This window comes from Hyla sarda, chromosome 6, assembly GCF_029499605.1.
Source record: "Hyla sarda isolate aHylSar1 chromosome 6, aHylSar1.hap1, whole genome shotgun sequence".
In the NCBI taxonomy this organism is placed as follows: Eukaryota; Metazoa; Chordata; class Amphibia; order Anura; family Hylidae; genus Hyla; species Hyla sarda.
In genome coordinates this window covers 249,028,421-249,053,447 of record NC_079194.1, presented here as the reverse complement: position 1 = coordinate 249,053,447, position 25,027 = coordinate 249,028,421, and the positions used below count along the sequence as shown (strand labels likewise).

The 25,027-nt window shown below is 42.1% G+C and overlaps 1 protein-coding gene across 1 annotated transcript in view; it reads left to right on the top strand.

Moving 5' to 3' along the window:
• LOC130277500 (mucin-5AC-like) overlaps positions 1–25,027 on the top strand; it is a 255,045-nt gene that overhangs the window by 177,493 nt on the left and 52,525 nt on the right. The window contains exon 29 of the mRNA XM_056528176.1: positions 9,255–17,825. Within this exon, the coding sequence (XP_056384151.1) occupies positions 9,255–17,825 (8,571 nt within the window). The remainder of the gene's footprint in view (positions 1–9,254; positions 17,826–25,027) is intronic.

Below are 25,027 nucleotides of genomic sequence, written 5' to 3'. Positions count from 1 at the left end.
AAGCAGGGCTCTTGCACTGAGGACAAGCAGGGCTCTGTACACTGAGGACAAGCAGGGATCTGTACACTGAGGACAAGCAGGGCTCTCTACACTGAGGACAAGCATGGCTCTGTGCACTGAGGACAAGCAGGGCTCTGTACAGTGAGGACAAGCAGGGCTCTGTACACTGAGGACAAGCGGGGCTCTGCACAGTGAGGAAAAGCAGGGCTCTGTGCACTGAGGACAAGCAGGGCTCTGTACACTGAGGACAAGTAGGGCTCTGTGCACTGAGGACAAGCAGGGCTCTGTAAACTGAGGACAAGCAGGGATCTGTGCATTGAGGACAAGCAGGGATCTGTACACTGAGGACAAGCAGGGCTCTGTACACTGAGGACAAGCAGGGCTCTATGCAGTGAGGACAAGCAGGGCTCTGTGCACTTAGAACAAGCAGGGCTCTGTACACGAGGACAAGCAGGGGTTTTGCACAGTGAGGGCAAGCAGGGCTCTGTACACTGAGGACAAGTAGGGCTCTGTGCACTGAGGACAAGCAGGGCTTTGTAAACTGAGGACAAGCAGGGCTCTGTACACTGAGGACAAGCAGGGCTCTGTGCACTGAGGGCAAGCAGGGCTTTGTACACTGAGGACAAGCAGGGCTCTATGCAGTGAGGACAAGCAGGGCTCTGTGCACTGAGAACAAGCAGGGCTCTGTACACGAGGACAAGCGGGGGTTTTGCACAGTGAGGGCAAGCAGGGCTCTGTACACTGAGGACAAGTAGGGCTCTGTGCACTGAGGACAAGCAGGGCTCTGTAAACTGAGGACAAGCAGGGATCTGTGCACTGAGGACAAGCAGGGCTCTGTAAACTGAGGACAAGCAGGGATCTGTGCACTGAGGACAAGCAGGGATCTGTACACTGAGGACAAGCAGGACTCTGTACACTGAGGACAAGCAGGGCTCTGTACACCGAGGACAAGCAGGGCTCTGTGCAGTGAGGACAAGCAGGGCTCTGTGCACTGAGGACAAGCAGGGCTCTTGCACTGAGGACAAGCAGGGCTCTGTGCAGAGAGAGGAAAAGCAGGGATCTGTACACTGAGGACAAGCAGGGCTCTGTGCACTGAGGACAAGCAGGGCTCTGTACACTGAGGACAAGAAGGGATCTGTACACTGAGGACAAGCAGGGCTCTTTGCACTGAGGGCAAGCAGGGCTCTGTACACTAAGGACAAGAAGGGATCTGTACACTGAGGACAAGCAGGGCTCTGTGCACTGAGGACAAGCAGGGCTTTGTACACTGAGGACAACTAGAGCTCTTTGCAGTGAGGACAAGCAGGGCTATGTGCACTGGGGACAAGCAGGGCTCTGTACACTGAGGACAAGCGGGGCTCTGCACAGTGAGGAAAAGCAGGGCTCTGTGCACTGAGGACAAGCAGGGCTCTGTACACTGAGGACAAGCAGGGATCTGTACACTGAGGACAAGCAGGGCTCTCTACACTGAGGACAAGCATGGCTCTGTGCACTGAGGACAAGCAGGGCTCTGTACACTGAGGACAAGCAGGGCTCTGTACACTGAGGACAAGCAGGGCTCTGTACACTGAGGACAAGCAGGGCTCTGTACACTGAGGACAAGCAGGGCTCTGTGCACTGAGGACAAGCAGGGCTCTGTGCAGAGAGAGGACAAGCAGGGCTCTGTACACTGAGGACAAGCAGGGCTCTGTGCACTGAGGGCAAGCAGGGCTTTGTACACTGAGGACAAGCAGGGCTCTATGCAGTGAGGACAAGCAGGGCTCTGTGCACTGAGAACAAGCAGGGCTCTGTACACGAGGACAAGCGGGGGTTTTGCACAGTGAGGGCAAGCAGGGCTCTGTACACTGAGGACAAGTAGGGCTCTGTGCACTGAGGACAAGCAGGGCTTTGTAAACTGAGGACAAGCAGGGATCTGTGCACTGAGGACAAGCAGGGCTCTGTAAACTGAGGACAAGCAGGGATCTGTGCACTGAGGACAAGCAGGGATCTGTACACTGAGGACAAGCAGGACTCTTTACACTGAGGACAAGCAGGGCTCTGTACACCGAGGACAAGCAGGGCTCTGTGCAGTGAGGACAAGCAGGGCTCTGTGCACTGAGGACAAGCAGGGCTCTTGCACTGAGGACAAGCAGGGCTCTGTGCAGAGAGAGGAAAAGCAGGGATCTGTACACTGAGGACAAGCAGGGCTCTGTGCACTGAGGACAAGCAGGGCTCTGTACACTGAGGACAAGAAGGGATCTGTACACTGAGGACAAGCAGGGCTCTTTGCACTGAGGGCAAGTAGGGCTCTGTACACTAAGGACAAGAAGGGATCTGTACACTGAGGACAAGCAGGGCTCTGTGCACTGAGGACAAGCAGGGCTTTGTACACTGAGGACAACTAGGGCTCTTTGCAGTGAGGACAAGCAGGGCTATGTGCACTGAGGACAAGCAGGGCTCTGTACACTGAGGACAAGCGGGGCTCTGCACAGTGAGGAAAAGCAGGGCTCTGTGCACTGAGGACAAGCAGGGCTCTGTACACTGAGGACAAGCAGGGCTCTGTACACTGAGGACAAGCAGGGCTCTGTGCACTGAGGACAAGCAGGGCTCTGTACACTGAGGACAAGCAGGGATCTGTGCAGTGAGGAAAAGCAGGGCTCTGTGCACTGAGGACAAGCAGGGATCTGTGCACTGAGGACAAGCAGGGATCTGTACACTGAGGACAAGCAGGGATCTGTGCACTGAGGACAAGCAGGGATCTGTACACTGAGGACAAGCAGGGCTCTCTACACTGAGGACAAGCATGGCTCTGTGCACTGAGGACAAGCAGGGCTCTGTACACTGAGGACAAGCAGGGCTCTGTACACTGAGGACAAGCAGGGCTCTGTACACTGAGGACAAGCAGGGCTCTGTGCACTGAGGACAAGCAGGGCTCTGTGCAGAGAGAGGACAAGCAGGGCTCTGTACACTGAGGACAAGCAGGGCTCTGTGCACTGAGGGCAAGCAGGGCTTTGTACACTTAGGACAAGCAGGGCTCTATGCAGTGAGGACAAGCAGGGCTCTGTGCACTGAGAACAAGCAGGGCTCTGTACACGAGGACAAGCGGGGGTTTTGCACAGTGAGGGCAAGCAGGGCTCTGCACACTGAGGACAAGTAGGGCTCTGTGCACTGACGACAAGCAGGGCTCTGTAAACTGAGGACAAGCAGGGATCTGTGCACTGAGGACAAGCAGGGATCTGTACACTGAGGACAAGCAGGACTCTGTACACTGAGGACAAGAAGGGATCTGTACACTGAGGACAAGCAGGGCTCTTTGCACTGAGGGCAAGCAGGGCTCTGTACACTAAGGACAAGAAGGGATCTGTACACTGAGGACAAGCAGGGCTCTGTGCACTGAGGACAAGCAGGGCTTTGTACACTGAGGACAACTAGGGCTCTTTGCAGTGAGGACAAGCAGGGCTCTGTGCACTGAGGACAAGCAGGGCTCTGTACACTGAGGACAAGCGGGGCTCTGCACAGTGAGGAAAAGCAGGGCTCTGTGCACTGAGGACAAGCAGGGCTCTGTACACTGAGGACAAGCAGGGCTCTGTACACTGAGGACAAGCAGGGCTCTGTGCACTGAGGACAAGCAGGGCTCTGTACACTGAGGACAAGCAGGGATCTGTGCACTGAGGAAAAGCAGGGCTCTGGACACTGAGGACAAGCAGGGATCTGTGCACTGAGGACAAGCAGGGATCTGTACACTGAGGACAAGCAGGGCTCTCTACACTGAGGACAAGCATGGCTCTGTGCACTGAGGACAAGCAGGGCTCTGTACACTGAGGACAAGCAGGGCCCTGTACACTGAGGACAAGCAGGGCTCTGTACACTGAGGACAAGCAGGGCTCTGTTAACTGAGGACAAGCAGGGCTCTGTGCAGAGAGAGGACAAGCAGGGCTCTGTACACTGAGGACAAGCAGGGCTCTGTGCACTGAGGGCAAGCAGGGCTTTGTACACTGAGGACAAGCAGGGCTCTATGCAGTGAGGACAAGCAGGGCTCTGTGCACTGAGAACAAGCAGGGCTCTGTACACGAGGACAAGCGGGGGTTTTGCACAGTGAGGGCAAGCAGGGCTCTGTACACTGAGGACAAGTAGGGCTCTGTGCACTGAGGACAAGCAGGGCTCTGTAAACTGAGGACAAGCAGGGATCTGTGCACTGAGGACAAGCAGGGATCTGTACACTGAGGACAAGCAGGACTCTGTACACTGAGGACAAGCAGGGCTCTGTACACCGAGGACAAGCAGGGCTCTGTGCAGTGAGGACAAGCAGGGCTCTGTGCACTGAGGACAAGCAGGGCTCTTGCACTGAGGACAAGCAGGGCTCTGTGCAGAGAGAGGAAAAGCAGGGATCTGTACACTGAGGACAAGCAGGGCTCTGTGCACTGAGGACAAGCAGGGATCTGTACACTGAGGACAAGAAGGGATCTGTACACTGAGGACAAGCAGGGCTCTTTGCACTGAGGGTAAGCAGGGCTCTGTACACTAAGGACAAGAAGGGATCTGTACACTGAGGACAAGCAGGGCTCTGTGCACTGAGGACAAGCAGGGCTTTGTACACTGAGGACAACTAGGGCTCTTTGCAGTGAGGACAAGCAGGGCTCTGTGCACTGAGGACAAGCAGGGCTCTGTACACTGAGGACAAGCGGGGCTCTGCACAGTGAGGAAAAGCAGGGCTCTGTGCACTGAGGACAAGCAGGGCTCTGTACACTGAGGACAAGTAGGGCTCTGTGCACTGAGGACAAGCAGGGCTCTGTAAACTGAGGACAAGCAGGGATCTGTGCATTGAGGACAAGCAGGGATCTGTACACTGAGGACAAGCAGGGCTCTGTACACTGAGGACAAGCGGGGCTCTGCACAGTGAGGAAAAGCAGGGCTCTGTGCACTGAGGACAAGCAGGGCTCTGTACACTGAGGACAAGCAGGGCTCTGTACACTGAGGACAAGCAGGGCTCTGTGCACTGAGGACAAGCAGGGCTCTGTACACTGAGGACAAGCAGGGATCTGTGCACTGAGGAAAAGCAGGGCTCTGGACACTGAGGACAAGCAGGGATCTGTGCACTGAGGACAAGCAGGGATCTGTACACTGAGGACAAGCAGGGCTCTCTACACTGAGGACAAGCATGGCTCTGTGCACTGAGGACAAGCAGGGCTCTGTACACTGAGGACAAGCAGGGCCCTGTACACTGAGGACAAGCAGGGCTCTGTACACTGAGGACAAGCAGGGCTCTGTTAACTGAGGACAAGCAGGGCTCTGTGCAGAGAGAGGACAAGCAGGGCTCTGTACACTGAGGACAAGCAGGGCTCTGTGCACTGAGGGCAAGCAGGGCTTTGTACACTGAGGACAAGCAGGGCTCTATGCAGTGAGGACAAGCAGGGCTCTGTGCACTGAGAACAAGCAGGGCTCTGTACACGAGGACAAGCGGGGGTTTTGCACAGTGAGGGCAAGCAGGGCTCTGTACACTGAGGACAAGTAGGGCTCTGTGCACTGAGGACAACCAGGGCTCTGTAAACTGAGGACAGGCAGGGATCTGTGCACTGAGGACAAGCAGGGATCTGTACACTGAGGACAAGCAGGACTCTGTACACTGAGGACAAGCAGGGCTCTGTACACCGAGGACAAGCAGGGCTCTGTGCAGTGAGGACAAGCAGGGCTCTGTGCACTGAGGACAAGCAGGGCTCTTGCACTGAGGACAAGCAGGGCTCTGTGCAGAGAGAGGAAAAGCAGGGATCTGTACACTGAGGACAAGCAGGGCTCTGTGCACTGAGGACAAGCAGGGATCTGTACACTGAGGACAAGAAGGGATCTGTACACTGAGGACAAGCAGGGCTCTTTGCACTGAGGGTAAGCAGGGCTCTGTACACTAAGGACAAGAAGGGATCTGTACACTGAGGACAAGCAGGGCTCTGTGCACTGAGGACAAGCAGGGCTTTGTACACTGAGGACAACTAGGGCTCTTTGCAGTGAGGACAAGCAGGGCTCTGTGCACTGAGGACAAGCAGGGCTCTGTACACTGAGGACAAGCGGGGCTCTGCACAGTGAGGAAAAGCAGGGCTCTGTGCACTGAGGACAAGCAGGGCTCTGTACACTGAGGACAAGTAGGGCTCTGTGCACTGAGGACAAGCAGGGCTCTGTAAACTGAGGACAAGCAGGGATCTGTGCATTGAGGACAAGCAGGGATCTGTACACTGAGGACAAGCAGGACTCTGTACACTGAGGACAAGCAGGGCTCTGTACATTGAGGACAAGCAGGGCTCTTGCACCGAGGACAAGCAGGGCTCTTGCATCGAGGACAAGCAGGGCTCTGTGCAGTGAGGACAAGCAGGTCTCTGTAAACTGAGGACAAGCAGGGCTCTGTGCACTGAGGACAAGCAGGGCTCTTGCACTGAGGACAATCAGGGCTCTGTGCAGAGAGAGGACAAGCAGGGCTCTGTACACTGAGGACAAGCAGGGCTCTGTGCACCGAGGACAAGCAGGGCTTTGTACACTGAGGCAAGCAGGGCTCTATGCACTAAGGACAAGCAGGGCTCTGTGCACTGAGGACAAGCAGGGCTCTGTACACTGAGGACAAGCGGGGCTCTGCACAGTGAGGAAAAGCAGGGCTCTGTGCACTGAGGACAAGCAGGGCTCTGTACACTGAGGACAAGTAGGGCTCTGTGCACTGAGGACAAGCAGGGCTCTGTAAACTGAGGACAAGCAGGGATCTGTGCATTGAGGACAAGCAGGGATCTGTACACTGAGGACAAGCAGGACTCTGTACACTGAGGACAAGCAGGGCTCTGTACATTGAGGACAAGCAGGGCTCTTGCACCGAGGACAAGCAGGGCTCTTGCATCGAGGACAAGCAGGGCTCTGTGCAGTGAGGACAAGCAGGTCTCTGTAAACTGAGGACAAGCAGGGCTCTGTGCACTGAGGACAAGCAGGGCTCTTGCACTGAGGACAATCAGGGCTCTGTGCAGAGAGAGGACAAGCAGGGCTCTGTACACTGAGGACAAGCAGGGCTCTGTGCACCGAGGACAAGCAGGGCTTTGTACACTGAGGCAAGCAGGGCTCTATGCACTAAGGACAAGCAGGGCTCTGTGCACTGAGGACAAGCAAGGCTCTGTGCACTGAGGACAAGCAGGGTACTGTGCAGTGAGGACAAGCAGGGCTCTGTGCACTGAGGCTCTGTTACATGCCCCTGGGTCACACAGAAGGATGATTAACAAGCCAACAGCCTGCACAGAGTCCTGCTTATCCTACCCACACTTCCTGTATTTGGTCTTCTCTCAGAGACACACAGGCAGCAGATGCAGTTTTTCACCAAAAAATATACACATTTTAATCCATGTGTATTACAAATATGTGTCCCAATCGAGGTGACCGAGACTAATTTAAAAATAAAATATGTAAACAAAATAAACATAAACATATATGGTGTCACCGCATGTTTAAATGTCTGAACTATAACAACATAATGTTAATCAAACTGCAATGACAAAGGGGTATACAAAAAAATAAAACAAGAATGCAGAGATGCATATTTTTGGTCACTTTGTGTACCCTAAAAATGTATAAAAGGTGATCAAAAAGTCCTATCAAAAAAAAATTGTACCATTAAAAATGTTAGATTATGGCGCAAAAAAACAAGCCCTCACACATCACTGTATATGAAAAATGATAAAAGTTATAGGGGTCAGAAGAGAACAATTTTAAACATGCAAATTTTTGTGCAAAAAGTTAACATTTTTGGAAAGATGTGAAACAAAATTAAACCTATAAAATTTGGGTATTGTTGTAATCATATGGACCTACAGAATAAAAAACATTGTAGTAACTTTTATCAATAAATTAATTGAGTTGAAGCAGAATCACCCAAATGTTTCAAATTTGTGTTATTTCTTTTTTTATTTTGCCCCACAAATATTAATATTTTTTTATGCTTCTCAGTAAATTTTGTGGTGAAATGATTGAGGTCTTTACAAATTAAAATTGGTGGCACAAAAAAACAAGCCCTCATATAGGTCTGTAGGTGGAAAATGTATAGCGTTATGATTTTTAGAAGATGAAAAAAGACAGCAGAGGAAAAAAGACAGAGAACTTAGACATCTTTTCCCCTATGCAAAGGATAAGATGTCTGATCACAGGGGTCTGGCCTCTGGGACCCCTGCAATCTCTGTGCAGCATTCTGAATGAACCCCTGATGAGGGCAGCCATGGTCGTGATGTCACCCCACGCCCCCTCGTGACTTTACAACACACCCCCTTCATTCATGTCTATGGAATAGGGCATGGTGTGAAGTCACAGGGAACATGGTGTGACATTACGACCACGCCATGCCCCCGCCATTCATATCACTGGGGCGTGGTGTGATGTCACGGGTGTGGTATGACATCACGACCACCTGCACCAAGCGTTTTTTCAAAATGCCAGGTGCTGCACGGGGATCGTGGTGGTCCCAGATCAGACATCTTATCCCCTATCCTTTGTATAGAGGATAAGATGCCTAGGGGCGGGGTACCCCTTTAAGGGGTTAAAAGTACCACTTATCCTGCCATAAATAAGCCCCATGTGGCTATTAAAAAAAAAACAGTTGGTTTTTATATGTAAGAAGAAAAAAAGCTCATATGTAGTTGCCAAAAATTACTTCAGTGGGAAAAAAACAACATTTTATGTATCTGTGTATGGGTGAATGATTTATAATATGTAATGCAATTTCTAATATATATATATATATATATATATATATATATATATATATATATATACACATAAAAATTAAAGAAAAAAAACAGAGGGTAACCATGCTCAAACTAATTTGACTACAAATATGAGTATTAGGAAATTATGTATATAATTATTTTTCAGTGAATAATTAAAAAATGGTTGCAGAGATTTATCAAAACCTGTATAGATGAAGTGGTGCAGTTGCCCATAGCAACCAATCAAATTAGTTTTTTAACAAGGCCTCTGAATATCTGAATATCTGATGAACTTTTAGACAAACACAGAGGCAGATCATGTCCAAGAAGGTAAGGAAGCAAGTTCCACATAATGAAGGTGACTAAGGGTAATCTTTCTATAGTAGCTGTGTATATTACATTATAATGAGGGAAGAAAATAAAAAAAGAAGTAAAGGGATTATAATTATTAACAGTAATCTACTTGCTGATTGTTTATAAGTCAGAGATATATACAATAAATTACAATTTAAAAAACAGTTTTTGGAAAAAATGTAACATTTGTTTTTATCTTTCTAGCTTGTCAGTGCACATTTAAAGGCAAAGAATACAACTATAACGATACTATACCATACTCCGAAAAGGGAGATGATAAATGCAGTGAAATGAAATGTGCTGCCGGTGGAGTAGTTGTTGAAATTAGTAAATGCAATGTACCAACTGAACCAACTGCACCAACTGATTTTTTAAAGTTATACACCACAGAGAAGACTACAATTCATCTTCCAACGGACAAGTTTACCTCCATTAAAAAGATTTCATTTGAATCAACACATCGTACAAGCACAACCTCTCCTTCCATTACAACAATTGGTAAACATAAGGGTACGTCAACTTCTACTGAACTTACACCATTAATAAATCCAACAATGACACTGCATCCTAGTGCAACATCTAGTAATACTCCAAAACCATTGACAAAAGAAACCACATCATTAAAAACTACAACTGGCCACTCTAGGACAACTTCTGCTGAAAATACAATATCAAGTAATCCAACACTAAATCCTTCTACTCATGAGCCATGCTACTGGACAGAGTGGATTGATGTAAATCATCCAACATCTGATTACAATGGAGGAGATGAAGAGTCTTTTGAAATAGCAAAAGCTAATGGAATATCTGTGTGCCAAGACAAAAACGATATCAGACATGTAAAGTGTAGAGTTAAAGCATATCCCAATATTCCCTTTGAAAAAATTTCTCAAATTGCCACCTGCAATGCTGAAAAAGGCTTACTTTGTAACAACCAAGATAATACAGGGACTAATAATAAGTGCCATAATTATGAAATCGCATTCTGTTGTGGTAAAGGTCTCTCTACAACTACAAAAATGCCACCATCAATCCAACGGAGTACAAAATCCAGTATTACTCCCAAGGATTCAACAAAAGAAACCACAGTATTAACGACGACTACTGGCCACTCTCAGACAACTTCTACTAAACTAATACCATCAAGTAATCCAACGACAACGCATTCACCTACATATGAGCCATGCTACTGGACAGAGTGGATTGATGTAAATTTTCCAACACCTGATTACAATGGAGGAGATGAAGAGTCTTTTGAAATAGCAAAAGCAAATGGAATATCTGTGTGCCAAGACAAAAACGATATCAGACATGTAAAATGTAGAATTACAGAACATCCTAATATTCCCTTTGAAAACATTTCTCAAATTGCCATCTGCAATGCTGAAAAAGGCTTACTTTGTAAAAACCAAGATAATACAGGAACAAATAATATGTGCCATAATTATGAAATAGCATTCTGTTGTGGTAAAGGTCTCTCTACAACAACTACAAAAACGTCACCATCAATCCATCGGAGAACAACATCTAGGGTTACGTCCAAGAATTCAACAACAGAAACCACATTATTAACGACAACTACTGGCCACTCTCAGACAACTGCTACTAAACTAATACCATCAAGTAATCCAACAATGACGCATTCACCTACATATGAGCCATGCTACTGGACAGAGTGGATTGATGTAAATCATCCAACGTCTGATTACAATGGCGGAGATGAGGAGACCTTTGAAATAGCTAAAAGTAATGAAAGAAATGTATGCAAAGATAAAAAATATATCAAAGACATTGAATGTAAAGCTAGCTCATACCCTCAACTTAACATAAGTGATCTTCATCAAAACATAACATGCAATATTGAAAAAGGTTTAATTTGTAGAAATCAAGACAATCCTGGGCCAAATAGTATGTGCCTTAACTATAAAATGAAATTATATTGTTGTGAACTAGTTTTTGAAACGAAAACTACAAGAATTCCACCATCAACCCTACTTAATACAACATCTAGTATTACTTCCAAGGATTCAACAACAGAAACCACATTATTAACGACAACTACTGGCCACTCTCAGACAACTTCTACTAAACTAATACCATCAAGTAATCAAACAACAACGCATTCACCTACATATGAGCCATGCTACTGGACAGAGTGGATTGATGTAAATCAGCCAACATCTGATTACAATGGGGGAGATGAAGAGTCCTTTGAAATAGCAAAAGCTAATGGAATATCTGTGTGCCAAGACAAAAACGATATCAGACATGTAAAGTGTAGAATTAAAGCATATCCTAATATTCCCTTTGAAAAAAATTCTCAAATTGCCACCTGCAATGCTGAAAAAGGCTTACTTTGTAAAAACCAAGATAATACAGGGACTAATAATATGTGCCATAATTATGAAATAGCATTCTGTTGTGGTAAAGGTCTCCCTACAACAACTACAAAAACGTCACCATCAATCCATCGGAGAACAACTTCTAGGGTTACTTCCAAGAATTCAACAACAGAAACCACATTATTAAGGACAACTACTGGCCACTCTCAGACAACTTCTACTAAACTAATACCATCAAGTAATCCAACGACAACGCATTCACCTACATATGAGCCATGCTACTGGACAGAGTGGATTGATGTAAATTTTCCAACACCTGATTACAATGGAGGAGATGAAGAGTCTTTTGAAATAGCAAAAGCAAATGGAATATCTGTGTGCCAAGACAAAAACGATATCAGACATGTAAAATGTAGAATTACAGAACATCCTAATATTCCCTTTGAAAACATTTCTCAAATTGCCATCTGCAATGCTGAAAAAGGCTTACTTTGTAAAAACCAAGATAATACAGGAACAAATAATATGTGCCATAATTATGAAATAGCATTCTGTTGTGGTAAAGGTCTCTCTACAACAACTACAAAAACGTCACCATCAATCCATCGGAGAACAACATCTAGGGTTACGTCCAAGAATTCAACAACAGAAACCACATTATTAACGACAACTACTGGCCACTCTCAGACAACTGCTACTAAACTAATACCATCAAGTAATCCAACAATGACGCATTCACCTACATATGAGCCATGCTACTGGACAGAGTGGATTGATGTAAATCATCCAACGTCTGATTACAATGGCGGAGATGAGGAGACCTTTGAAAGAGCTAAAAGTAATGAAAGAAATGTATGCAAAGATAAAAAATATATCAAAGACATTGAATGTAAAGCTAGCTCATACCCTCAACTTAACATAAGTGATCTTCATCAAAACATAACATGCAATATTGAAAAAGGTTTAATTTGTAGAAATCAAGACAATCCTGGGCCAAATAGTATGTGCCTTAACTATAAAATGAAATTATATTGTTGTGAACTAGTTTTTGAAACGAAAACTACAAGAATTCCACCATCAACCCTACTTAATACAACATCTAGTATTACTTCCAAGGATTCAACAACAGAAACCACATTATTAACGACAACTACTGGCCACTCTCAGACAACTTCTACTAAACTAATACCATCAAGTAATCAAACAACAACGCATTCACCTACATATGAGCCATGCTACTGGACAGAGTGGATTGATGTAAATCAGCCTACATCTGATTACAATGGGGGAGATGAAGAGTCCTTTGAAATAGCAAAAGCTAATGGAATATCTGTGTGCCAAGACAAAAACGATATCAGACATGTAAAGTGTAGAATTAAAGCATATCCTAATATTCCCTTTGAAAAAAATTCTCAAATTGCCACCTGCAATGCTGAAAAAGGCTTACTTTGTAAAAACCAAGATAATACAGGGACTAATAATATGTGCCATAATTATGAAATAGCATTCTGTTGTGGTAAAGGTCTCCCTACAACAACTACAAAAACGTCACCATCAATCCATCGGAGAACAACTTCTAGGGTTACTTCCAAGAATTCAACAACAGAAACCCCATTATTAAGGACAAGTACTGGCTACTCTCAGACAATTGCTACTAAACTAATACCATCAAGTAATCCAACAACGATGCATTCACCTACATATGAGCCATGCTACTGGACAGAGTGGATTGATGTAAATTTTCCAACACCTGATTACAATGGAGGAGATGAAGAGTCTTTTGAAATAGCAAAAGCAAATGGAATATCTGTGTGCCAAGACAAAAACGATATCAGACATGTAAAGTGTAGAATTACAGAACATCCTAATATTCCCTTTGAAAACATTTCTCAAATTGCCATCTGCAATGCTGAAAAAGGCTTACTTTGTAAAAACCAAGATAATACAGGAACAAATAATATGTGCCATAATTATGAAATAGCATTCTGTTGTGGTAAAGGTCTCTCTACAACAACTACAAAAACGTCACCATCAATCCATCGGAGAACAACATCTAGGGTTACGTCCAAGAATTCAACAACAGAAACCACATTATTAACGACAACTACTGGCCACTCTCAGACAACTGCTACTAAACTAATACCATCAAGTAATCCAACAATGACGCATTCACCTACATATGAGCCATGCTACTGGACAGAGTGGATTGATGTAAATCATCCAATGTCTGATAGCAATGGAGGAGATGAGGAGACCTTTGAAATAGCTAAAAGTAATGAAAGAAATGTATGCAAAGATAAAAAATATATCAAAGACATTGAATGTAAAGCTAGCTCATACCCTCAACTTAACATAAGTGATCTTCATCAAAACATAACATGCAATATTGAAAAAGGTTTAATTTGTAGAAATCAAGACAATCCTGGGCCAAATAGTATGTGCCTTAACTATAAAATGAAATTATATTGTTGTGAACTAATTTTTGAAACGAAAACTACAAGAATTCCACCATCAACCCTACTTAATACAACATCTAGTATTACTTCCAAGGATTCAACAACAGAAACCACATTATTAACGACAACTACTGGCCACTCTCAGACAACTTCTACTAAACTAATACAATCAAGTAATCAAACAACAACGCATTCACCTACATATGAGCCATGCCACTGGACAGAGTGGATTGATGTAAATCAGCCAACATCTGATTACAATGGGGGAGATGAAGAGTCCTTTGAAATAGCAAAAGCTAATGGAATATCTGTGTGCCAAGACAAAAACGATATCAGACATGTAAAGTGTAGAATTAAAGCATATCCTAATATTCCCTTTGAAAAAAATTCTCAAATTGCCACCTGCAATGCTGAAAAAGGCTTACTTTGTAAAAACCAAGATAATACAGGGACTAATAATATGTGCCATAATTATGAAATAGCATTCTGTTGTGGTAAAGGTCTCCCTACAACAACTACAAAAACGTCACCATCAATCCATCGGAGAACAACTTCTAGGGTTACTTCCAAGAATTCAACAACAGAAACCCCATTATTAAGGACAAGTACTGGCTACTCTCAGACAATTGCTACTAAACTAATACCATCAAGTAATCCAACAACGATGCATTCACCTACATATGAGCCATGCTACTGGACAGAGTGGATTGATGTAAATTTTCCAACACCTGATTACAATGGAGGAGATGAAGAGTCTTTTGAAATAGCAAAAGCTAATGGAATATCTGTGTGCCAAGACAAAAACGATATCAGACATGTAAAGTGTAGAATTACAGAACATCCTAATATTCCCTTTGAAAACATTTCTCAAATTGCCATCTGCAATGCTGAAAAAGGCTTACTTTGTAAAAACCAAGATAATACAGGGACTAATAATATGTGCCATAATTATGAAATAGCATTCTGTTGTGGTAAAGGTCTCTCTACAATAACTACCACAATGTCACCATCAATCCATCGGAGTACAACATTTAGTTTTACTCGAACGGATTCAACAACAGAAACCACATTATTAAGGACAACTACTGGCCACTCTCAGACAACTTCTACTAAACTAATAACATCAAGCAATCCAACAACAACGTATTCATCTACATATGAGCCATGCTACTGGACAGAGTGGATTGATGTAAATCATCCAGCTTCTGATAGCAATGGAGGAGATGAAGAGTCTTTTGAAATAGCAAAAGCTAATGGAATATCTGTGTGCCAAGACAAAAACGATATCAGACATGTAAAGTGTAGAATTAAAGCATATCCTAATATTCCCTTTGAAAAAATTTCTCAAATTGCCACCTGCAATGCTGAAAAAGGCTTACTTTGTAAAAACCAAGATAATACAGGGACTAATAATATGTGCCATAATTATGAAATAGCATTCTGTTGTGGTAAAGGTCTCTCTACAACAACTACAAAAACGTCACCCTCAATCCATTGGAGTACAACATCTAGTATTACTCCCAAGGATTCAAGAACAGAAATCACATTATTAAGGACAACTACTGGCCTCTCTCAGACAACTTCTACTAAACTAATACCATCAAGTAATCCAACAACAACGCATTCACCTACATATGAGCCATGCTACTGGACAGAGTGGATTGATGTAAATCATCCAACTTCTGATAGCAATGGAGGAGATGAAGAGTCTTTTGAAATAGCAAAAGTTAATGGAATATCTGTGTGCCAAGACAAAAACGATATCAGACATGTAAAGTGTAGAATTAAAGCATATCCTAATATTCCCTTTGAAAAAATTTCTCAAATTGCCACCTGCAATGCTGAAAAAGGCTTACTTTGTAAAAACCAAGATAATACAGGGACTAATAATATGTGCCATAATTATGAAATAGCATTCTGTTGTGGTAAAGGTCTCTCTACAACAACTACAAAAACGTCACCATCAGTCCATCGGAGAACAACATCTAAGGTTACTTCCAAGAATTCAACAACAGAAACCCCATTATTAACGACAACTACTGGCCACTCTCAGACAACTGCTACTAAACTAATACCATCAAGTAATCCAACAACGATGCATTCACCTACATATGAGCCATGCTACTGGACAGAGTGGATTGATGTAAATTTTCCAACACCTGATTACAATGGAGGAGATGAAGAGTCTTTTGAAATAGCAAAAGCTAATGGAATATCTGTGTGCCAAGACAAAAACGATATCAGACATGTAAAGTGTAGAATTACAGAACATCCTAATATTCCCTTTGAAAACATTTCTCAAATTGCCATCTGCAATGCTGAAAAAGGCTTACTTTGTAAAAATCAAGATAATACAGGAACACATAATATGTGCCATAATTATGAAATAGCATTCTGTTGTGGCAAAGGTCTCTCCACAATAACTACCACAACGTCACCATCAATCCATCGGAGTACAACATCTAGTTTTAATCGAAAGGATTCAACAACAGAAGCCACATTATTAAGGACAACTACTGGCCACTCTCAGACAACTTCTACTAAACTAATAACATCAAGCAATCCAACAACAACGTATTCATCTACATATGAGCCATGCTACTGGACAGAGTGGATTGATGTAAATCATCCAACTTCTGATAGCAATGGAGGAGATGAAGAGTCTTTTGAAATAGCAAAAGCTAATGGAATATCTGTGTGCCAAGACAAAAACGATATCAGACATGTAAAGTGTAGAATTAAAGCACATCCTAATGTTCCCTTTGAAAACATTTCTCAAATTGCCATCTGCAATGCTGAAAAAGGCTTACTTTGTAAAAACCAAGATAACACAGGAACAAATGATATGTGCCATAATTATGAAATAGCATTCTGTTGTGGTAAAGGTCTCTCTACAACAACTACAAAAACATCACAATCAATCCATCAGAGTACAACATTTAATATTACTCCCAAGGATTATACAACAGAAACCACATTGAGGACAACTGGCCACTCTCAGACAACTTCTACTAAACTAATAACATCAAGCAATCCAACAACTACACATTCATCTACATATGAGCCATGCTACTGGACAGAGTGGATTGATGTAAATCATCCAACTTCTGATTACAATGGAGGAGATGAAGAGTCTTTTGAAATAGCAAAAGCTAATGGAATATCTGTGTGCCAAGACAAAAACGATATCAGACATGTAAAGTGTAGAATTAAAGCATATCCTAATATTCCCTTTGAAAAAAATTCTCAAATTGCCACCTGCAATACTGAAAAAGGCTTACTTTGTAAAAACCAAGATAATACAGGGACTAATAATATGTGCCATAATTATGAAATAGCATTCTGTTGTGGTAAAGGTCTCTCTACAACAACTACAAAAACGTCACCATCAATCTATCAGAGTACAACATCTAGTATTACTCCCAAGGATTCGACAAAAGAAACCACATTATTAACTACAACTACTGGCCGCTCTCAGACAATTGCTACTAAACTAATACCATCAAGTAATCCAACAACAACAACAACAACAACAACAGATTTATCTATGTATGAAACATGCTACTGGACAGAGTGGATTGATGTAAATCATCCAACATCTGATTACAATGGAGGAGATGAGGAGACCTTTATAATAGCCAAAAGTAATGGAAGAAATGTATGCAAAGATAAAGAATCTATCAAAGACATTGAATGTAAAGCTAGCTCATACCCCCAACTTAACATAACTGATCTTAATCAAAACATAACATGCAATATTGAAAAAGGTTTAATTTGTAGAAATCAAGACAATCGTGGGCCACAAAGTATGTGCCTTAACTATAAAATGAAATTAAAATGTTGTAATGCAGTTACATCACCATCCACCCGACTGACTAGAACATCTAGTCATACATCCAGCCCTTCAACAATAGAAAAAACATCATCTTCTACAATAGAATCATCTTCACTAACTGGTCCCAAATCTCCTACCATGGGTATGTTTTTATAATTTTCCATTATAACCACCTCTTTATCTCTCTATCCTATTTATGCTTTGTTTAAAATTTTATCACTATAATTTTTGAACTAATAACGACAGCATAAAAGATATTATTTTTGTTTTCAGAATAGAATTAAAAGCTGCTTTTGTTGCCAATAGCTTTTCATTTTACCAGAGCAATTTAAGACATGAAAGCTAAAACTCTGGTTGCTATGGACATCACTTTTTGCTTATATTCTTATTTAAGGAAGCTGTTAGCAGTACAGATCTCTTTATGTAGAAACTTCCTGCTCCTATTGCTGCTTAGTGGCCTCTGTAGACTTCAGTTCTGATGCTACACAGAAGCCCACCCTCTATGTAAATATAATGAGACCATGCGGTCAGATAATACTTTAAAAGAAAACTCATGTTTTGTGATATGAGTCACAATTTCATACAGGGTTAATGTTTAGGGCAATTTAAATTTTAGAATTTGGGTGTTGTTTTTGTGGGGTTTTCTTTAGTTGTTTTATTTAGGGTTTAGCGCTATACATCCATTTAAAGGTTACCTGTCCTTTTGTGTATGCTGGCTGAAGCATGAGTCATTGGGAACCTCCTCTCAGCCCCAACAGACTTGATTAATAGATCTTTCGGTTTGAGCATAGAGAGAAATCTGTCAATCAAGGTCTGCAGGGTGGGCAGAAGCTACCAGGGTCCACTCTGATGTTCAAAGAAAAGGGGGCTCTAGTACTCTGTTGGGCCACCTGTAGCCCTGATACAAGATGAGATATGATTGTGCTTGGAAGCAAAAAGGTTTGATATGGAATATTTCAGCATGTTTCCACAGCTGGGATCCAGCTAAAGCTGGCGATAAATCTGGAAATTGGGTATGCCAGGGACGTGTTGTAATCTGGCAGAGAAATACCTAGGAAAACCTTTCTGTGTGTATGTAAACATTCTCCTGCTGCAACATGCCAGTCAGAAGCCCTGTAATTAGGTGCAATACAGATATTCTGCACATATGGCTGAGCTGTTAGTCTCACTCGTGTGTGATAGATCAAGATCATGACTCCACCAGTTAGGGCCCTCTGTTGTTTCACAGCAGATGGCAGGTTTGGAGTACTTACCTTGGGGCATTCATACTCAAATCTGTCCATTATCGAATCCCAAACAGAACCTGGAATTGTCTTTAGAGATGATAGTCCGTAGCAGTAAATTTTTCTTGCTCACAACACCACTACAAATTAATTCATTGATAGCTTGCTGTCAATGGCAGGGTATATAATGGGTGCCATGACACAAAATATATTTCTTTTACGCGCCTGGAACTTGTCTGGACAAAAAACAGGAAGGTGCTACTTGGGGGCTGTCCATGCTTGTTGACAAATGGAATAATGATCTCTAGTGGTGGTCTTTTTGGGCTGTCCAGAGTCTGTTTAAGCCATGACCTGTTCACATAATCAGTGTTCCTAAAACAGCTTAGTGAGAATGGCCTAGATAGCAGTCAGTTCATCAAAATGACCATTTTGCTTTTCTCAGTCCAGTGATGCTCCCCCTCTTAAAGCCTTTAACTGGGTAGAATGTCTTTTAATACATTGTAGAGGCGTGTCTAGGAGTCAACAATCTCTAACCAAGAAGTACGATACCCAAAGGTAGCCTGTGAAAGCCTTTTAATAGGGCAGCAGGGAAAGTATTTTACTCCCTCTTGTGATGAGACCCAGTGTCTAATCAGACCACACCTGTAGTCATTTACAAATCTACATGCAAATATAACCAACGTCATTTTGATCCCTGATGCAGTATCCCTGAAGCATTTCTTAAGTTGAGATAAATTATCCTATAATATTGCACAAACCAAATTTTAAAATTACACTTCAATTACTGGACCAAGGACACTATAAAATAATAATAAAAATGACAATCAAAAAATTGTAAAATTATCTGGTGAATTAGGATATCCCAATGCATTAAAACGTTACTGTCATTAGTAAGAACATAAAAAAAAAAAAAAAAAAGCTTTAATCAGTGTAGTAATGTGCCCTATTACCTATATGCATAATAATATGCATGTGTTAATATGTAAAATACCTTTTGATCTATATATTACTGTGATCAGTCTTCTGAATTCCTCTCAGAGGCTGGGGGTGTTTCCTCTGGAGCATGATCAGCTCCTCTTCCCCCCCCCCCCTCCCCTCACCCCTGTCATGCATCTGCACAGATATTTTTACATTTGTAAAGCTTTCTACCTAAATGCATGCTGTATATAATTCTAATGCAGCCTGTATTTTGTGCCAAAAATTAAAGATTTCCACTTGTTCACGGCTTTGTGATCAAAGTGCATGCTTTTTACAACCCTAAAGCAGCCATGGAAACCTATATTGTGCAAATACACAAGAGATAAGTTCATAAAATGACCAAAGAGAATATAAATATTAGTTTAGCACCTTGTAATGCAAGTCATTGTGCATGTGAATTCTTCTCATCTGAAGAGGCTGCAAGCTGTCTGCATGTTGTCTGGATCTCACAGGTGTCCTCCTCACACAGTTGAAAGCTGGATTATACACTGTACTGAGTGATAAGAGGAGAGAGAAAACCACACCACCACTCCCCCTCCCTTCAGAATTTCAGTCCTTTTCCAAAGAGCCCTGGAAACCAGGGTTTGTTTTTAAAATGAAAGAGCCAGAGACCCTTAGTGGCCATTTTTTTTAAACATTTATTTCACATCTTTAGCAATAATTTTTTTTTATGCAGTATATGAGTAAAATGCTTAGATTTTCATGAAGTATTACATGGAAAAAAGTTGTTTCTAATAACAGTAACGATAAAGACAGACATTTATCAAGCAATTTAGTTAATTTTTTTTTTACAAAAAATGTCGCACAAATGTCGCACCTGCGACTACGCAATTTTTCGTGCGACATTTTGACTGGAAAGTGAGAAAAGCAAGTTTTCCAAAACGTAACTACGTAGTAATAATTTTAAAATGGACTACGGGTAGTCTGGTATTTGTTAACTGCGGCAGTCGCAACTGCGCAAAAGAAAGTCACAACAAGGTTAAAAATTGACTAAATTTACTCCAGCTCAAACATGGAGCAGAAAAAGCTACTACCAAAGTAAAAAAGAAGAAATTGCTTACGTGAAAGAAATTTAGCAACAGGCTGAAACCAGTTGATAAATAAGTCACACATAAGCAAAAAAAAGTTAAGAAAAAATTACTTAAAAAAAGGAATACATTAGCAAACATTGATAAATGTCCCCCAAAGTGATAATCTCTTAACAAGAAATGCCTATAAAATGATACTTAAGGTACAAATTTAAAAATTCTAAAATTTTACTCCTTATATATGGTGAGTACTTTGCTATTTTTGGTTGCCCATGGTGCTGTCCTCTTGATGTGTACTACCTATGTGGCTGTGTATCCACAGAACCTTTCCTTGCTGTCCTCTGTAGGTCTTTTTGTTCTTCTTGTACTGTAGCTCAGATTGTGGACATGCACACTGTGGGACAAACTTTTAGAAAGTTTTAAGCCGCAGCCATACAGCTCTGTCATAGGTTTATCTTCACTAGTAGTGCAGCGAAAATCTAACACTCCTGACACTTTTCTCCCTAGACATCATCTGCGGGTGAAGAGTCATAAGGCCATACACCTTATAGTAGGTGTCTCAAACTCAAATTATCTTAGGGCCACTGGAGGTAGAGGCTGGGTGAGGCTGGGCCGCATCAAGTACTCCACAAAAAAAAAGGATTTCCTTCACATTAGGAAGGCAGCATTAATCCCCCACATTAGGCAGGCAGCATTAGTCCCCCACATTAGGTAGGCAGCAAAGTTCCCCAACTTTAGGAAGGTAGTTGCCCCAGTTGCATTTTTAAAGTGGCTGCAGGCCCGGGGGATCTTTTGGTATAAAGGGATGTCCTAATCCCTGACGAGACAGGGGGCCTCAAAAGATCATCTTGCAGGCTGCGAGTTTGAGCCATCCAGACCCATGACTTTAGCATAAGGTGTATGGGCACCATTAATATTAGAATCCAAAGTCAACCTTAGGCCTCTCCCTTCTCTGCCAGTAGTTTGCCATGCTATACCCATAGTCAATATCATTATGTGTGTTACATCTGTGCTAGGCTAGCAAGCTTACTTCTGATTTAAACTCTTCTGCTTGTATGAATAAATTGGCTCCTCATCATCTATACTAATTTTGTAGTCAGGAGCAAGAAGAAAACCACAATGGAGCAAAGGAAAGACAGGAAAGAATTTATTTAACTTTTATTTAAAAAACAAAAGCTGAAAATTGATAAGTACACAGCAGTGCACCAAGGTACTAAATTCCCCAGTATAACCTGGAAACTCACAGTAAAACATTTGAACACCTAGCTACAACTTAAAACAACTTAGCATAGAAAATAAATCTTCTACAGGGACAGGACTCACCTTTCATATGAATACCAGGGAAGGTCCCAGGAACAGACTTTGCTCTGATTTCAGATTTGTGCAGGAGATCAGACTCAGTTCATCATTTTAGCATTGCTGGGGATATCTATTGCTCTTGTCTAAAGCCAGCCCATTACTCCCCTGTGCTAACGGTACAAAGCTGGCTGGGGAGGAAAAATAGCTATAAGGCTAGGATTCCACTGAGGTTTTGTCCTTGTGTTTTTTTTTTTTTTTTTTTTTTGGGGGGGGGGCTAAAATACACCATAAAAAATGCATGAAAAACTGCCACTGATTTTCCCTGCATTTTGGTGTTCTTTCAAGCGTTTTTTCTGGCATTTTTACCTTTCTGTGGAAATTGCATTTCTGGCCCGTTTGGCAGTTTCCCTGCGCGCATTTTTTATGAATTTTGTTGGGTACAAAAAGAAAAAAAAAAAGGATTCAGTTGTGATGGAAAAAATTTACAGAACAGAATTTTTTATAACTAAATTATTATAAATTTTCAATCAAGGACCATTTATGTGTGCGGGCTGGGATATAAAAATGTAGCCACAATATTAAAAATGGATAAAGAGGCCATGTAATTGTAAAAGGGATATATATATTTTTTTTTATCAATTTTGTAAAACTTTTGATTATTAATGCATTTTAATAATGTCATTTACTAACTGTGGTTTATTTTAACTTATTTAACTTTATTTAACATTATTAAGATACTACTACTACTTCCAGCATGGAACAGAGTATGTTCCATGCTGGGAGCTATAGTACCTGCACCAAAGGACAGATCGCACTGCGTCTCACTGTTGAGACCCGTTGCGATCCGGACTTATAATCCAGAGACGTTGGCGTTTGTTGCTTTGTTGGCACCATCTGGCCAATCACTGCTCTAAGCGGCAAATATGAATCTGTGATGTGAATTTCTATTCACATCACTGGCTAGCCAGAATTCAGAGCAGAGATTGTGGAACGCTGCAGAGAGCCGCAGAGTGACACCCACTGCAATCTGACTCTTAGTACAGGTACTACAGCTCCCAACATGGAACAGAGTCTGTTCCATTCTGGGAGTAGTAGTAGTAGTACCTAAATAATGACAGAAATATAGCTAAAAAAAAGTTTAACAGTAGTTAAAATAAATCGCAGTTTATGAATAACATTTTTACAATATAAAATGACATTTTGCTAAATTAATTAATAAAATATTAGTTTTACAATTACATACCCCTTTAATTTTTATGTCCCCGCCCACTCACATAAATTGGTCCCTGTATGAAAATTAATAAAAATGTAGTTCTAAAAAACATATATTTTGTTCCCTACAATTGTTTTCATCCCTACTGCATCATTTAATTTTTTATTTAATAAAAAAATGTTTTATGGTAAACTACAAAATTCGATCAAAAAAGTAACTCCATTCTTTTTTTTAGTTTGGTAAAGTAATGTCAGCAAAAACACCAATGTTTAAACCCACATGGCAATTTTTTTTTCGTGTTTTTTCGTTCCCATAGACTTCAATGGGAGAAAAAGATTTTCAGTGAAAAAAACACCATAGTCTCATCTTGAGGTCATTTTTGAAAACCAGCCACTGAGACCAAAATATTCGAATAATATCAAAAGGATAAAAAAAAATGGCAAACTTAAAAGTTGATATGGCATTATGCAGTTCCCTATTGACTTGCAACTTACATCTGGCCACTGTGTTTTTTCAAAGCAGAATAAGCATTTTTGGGGTGTTTTTGGCTGAAAAGACCTTAGTGGAATTACAGCCTAAGAACCTTTCAGGGACAAAGAGGAGACTTCAGAAAGATTGAATGACATTGAAATTTGTGATGTATGACCCAGACTCTTCCTTGTAAACAAGTATTGCAAGTGTTTCATTTATTTAAAGGGGTTATACTGCAAAAGCAAAAAAAAAAAAAAAAAATCTTACTATGTCCAAATACAGCACCTGTCACAGCAGGCTTGTGTGGTGTTATCTTGTCTCCATTCACTTCAAGGGAACTGAGGAGCAAAACCATACATAACCTGAAAACAAATGTGATGCATATATTTTTTTAAATAAATCAACTCTGTTTTGCTAATGCTAGATAACCTCTTTAACCCCTTAACGACCACGGACGTAAATGTACGTCCTGGTTTGGCGGGACTTCCCGCACCAGGACGTACGTTCACATCCTGTGTATGACCGCGAGCATCGGAATGGTGCTCACATCATACACTGCAGGTTCCAGCTGCTAGCAGCAGCCGGGGACCTGCCCGTAATGGCCGACATCCGCGATCGCGCGGATGTCCGCCATTAACCCCTCAGATGCCGTGATCAATACAGATGACGGCATCTGCGGCATTGCGGTACTTTGAATGCATGATCGGATCGCCCGCAGCGCTGCCGCAGGTCCCCTCACCTGGCTCCTGCCGTCTCCCGAAATATTCTGCTCTGGTCTGAGATCGAGCAGACCAGAGCAGAAGATCACCGATAATACTGAGCAGTGCTGTGTCCTATACATAGCACTGAACAGTATTAGCAATCAAAGGATTGCTATAGATAGTCCCCTATGGAGACATAAAAAGTGTAAAAAAAAGTAGCAAATTTTAAAAATAAAAAGTAAAAAAAAAGTGAAAAAACCCCTCCCCCAATAAAAATGAAAATTGTCAGTTTTTACCATTTTACCCCCAAAAGGCGTAATTTTTTTTATTAAACATATTTGGTATGGCCGTGTGCGTAAATGTCCGAACTATCAAAATATAATGTTAATGATTCCGTACGGTGAACGGCGTAAACGAAAAAAAAAAAAAAA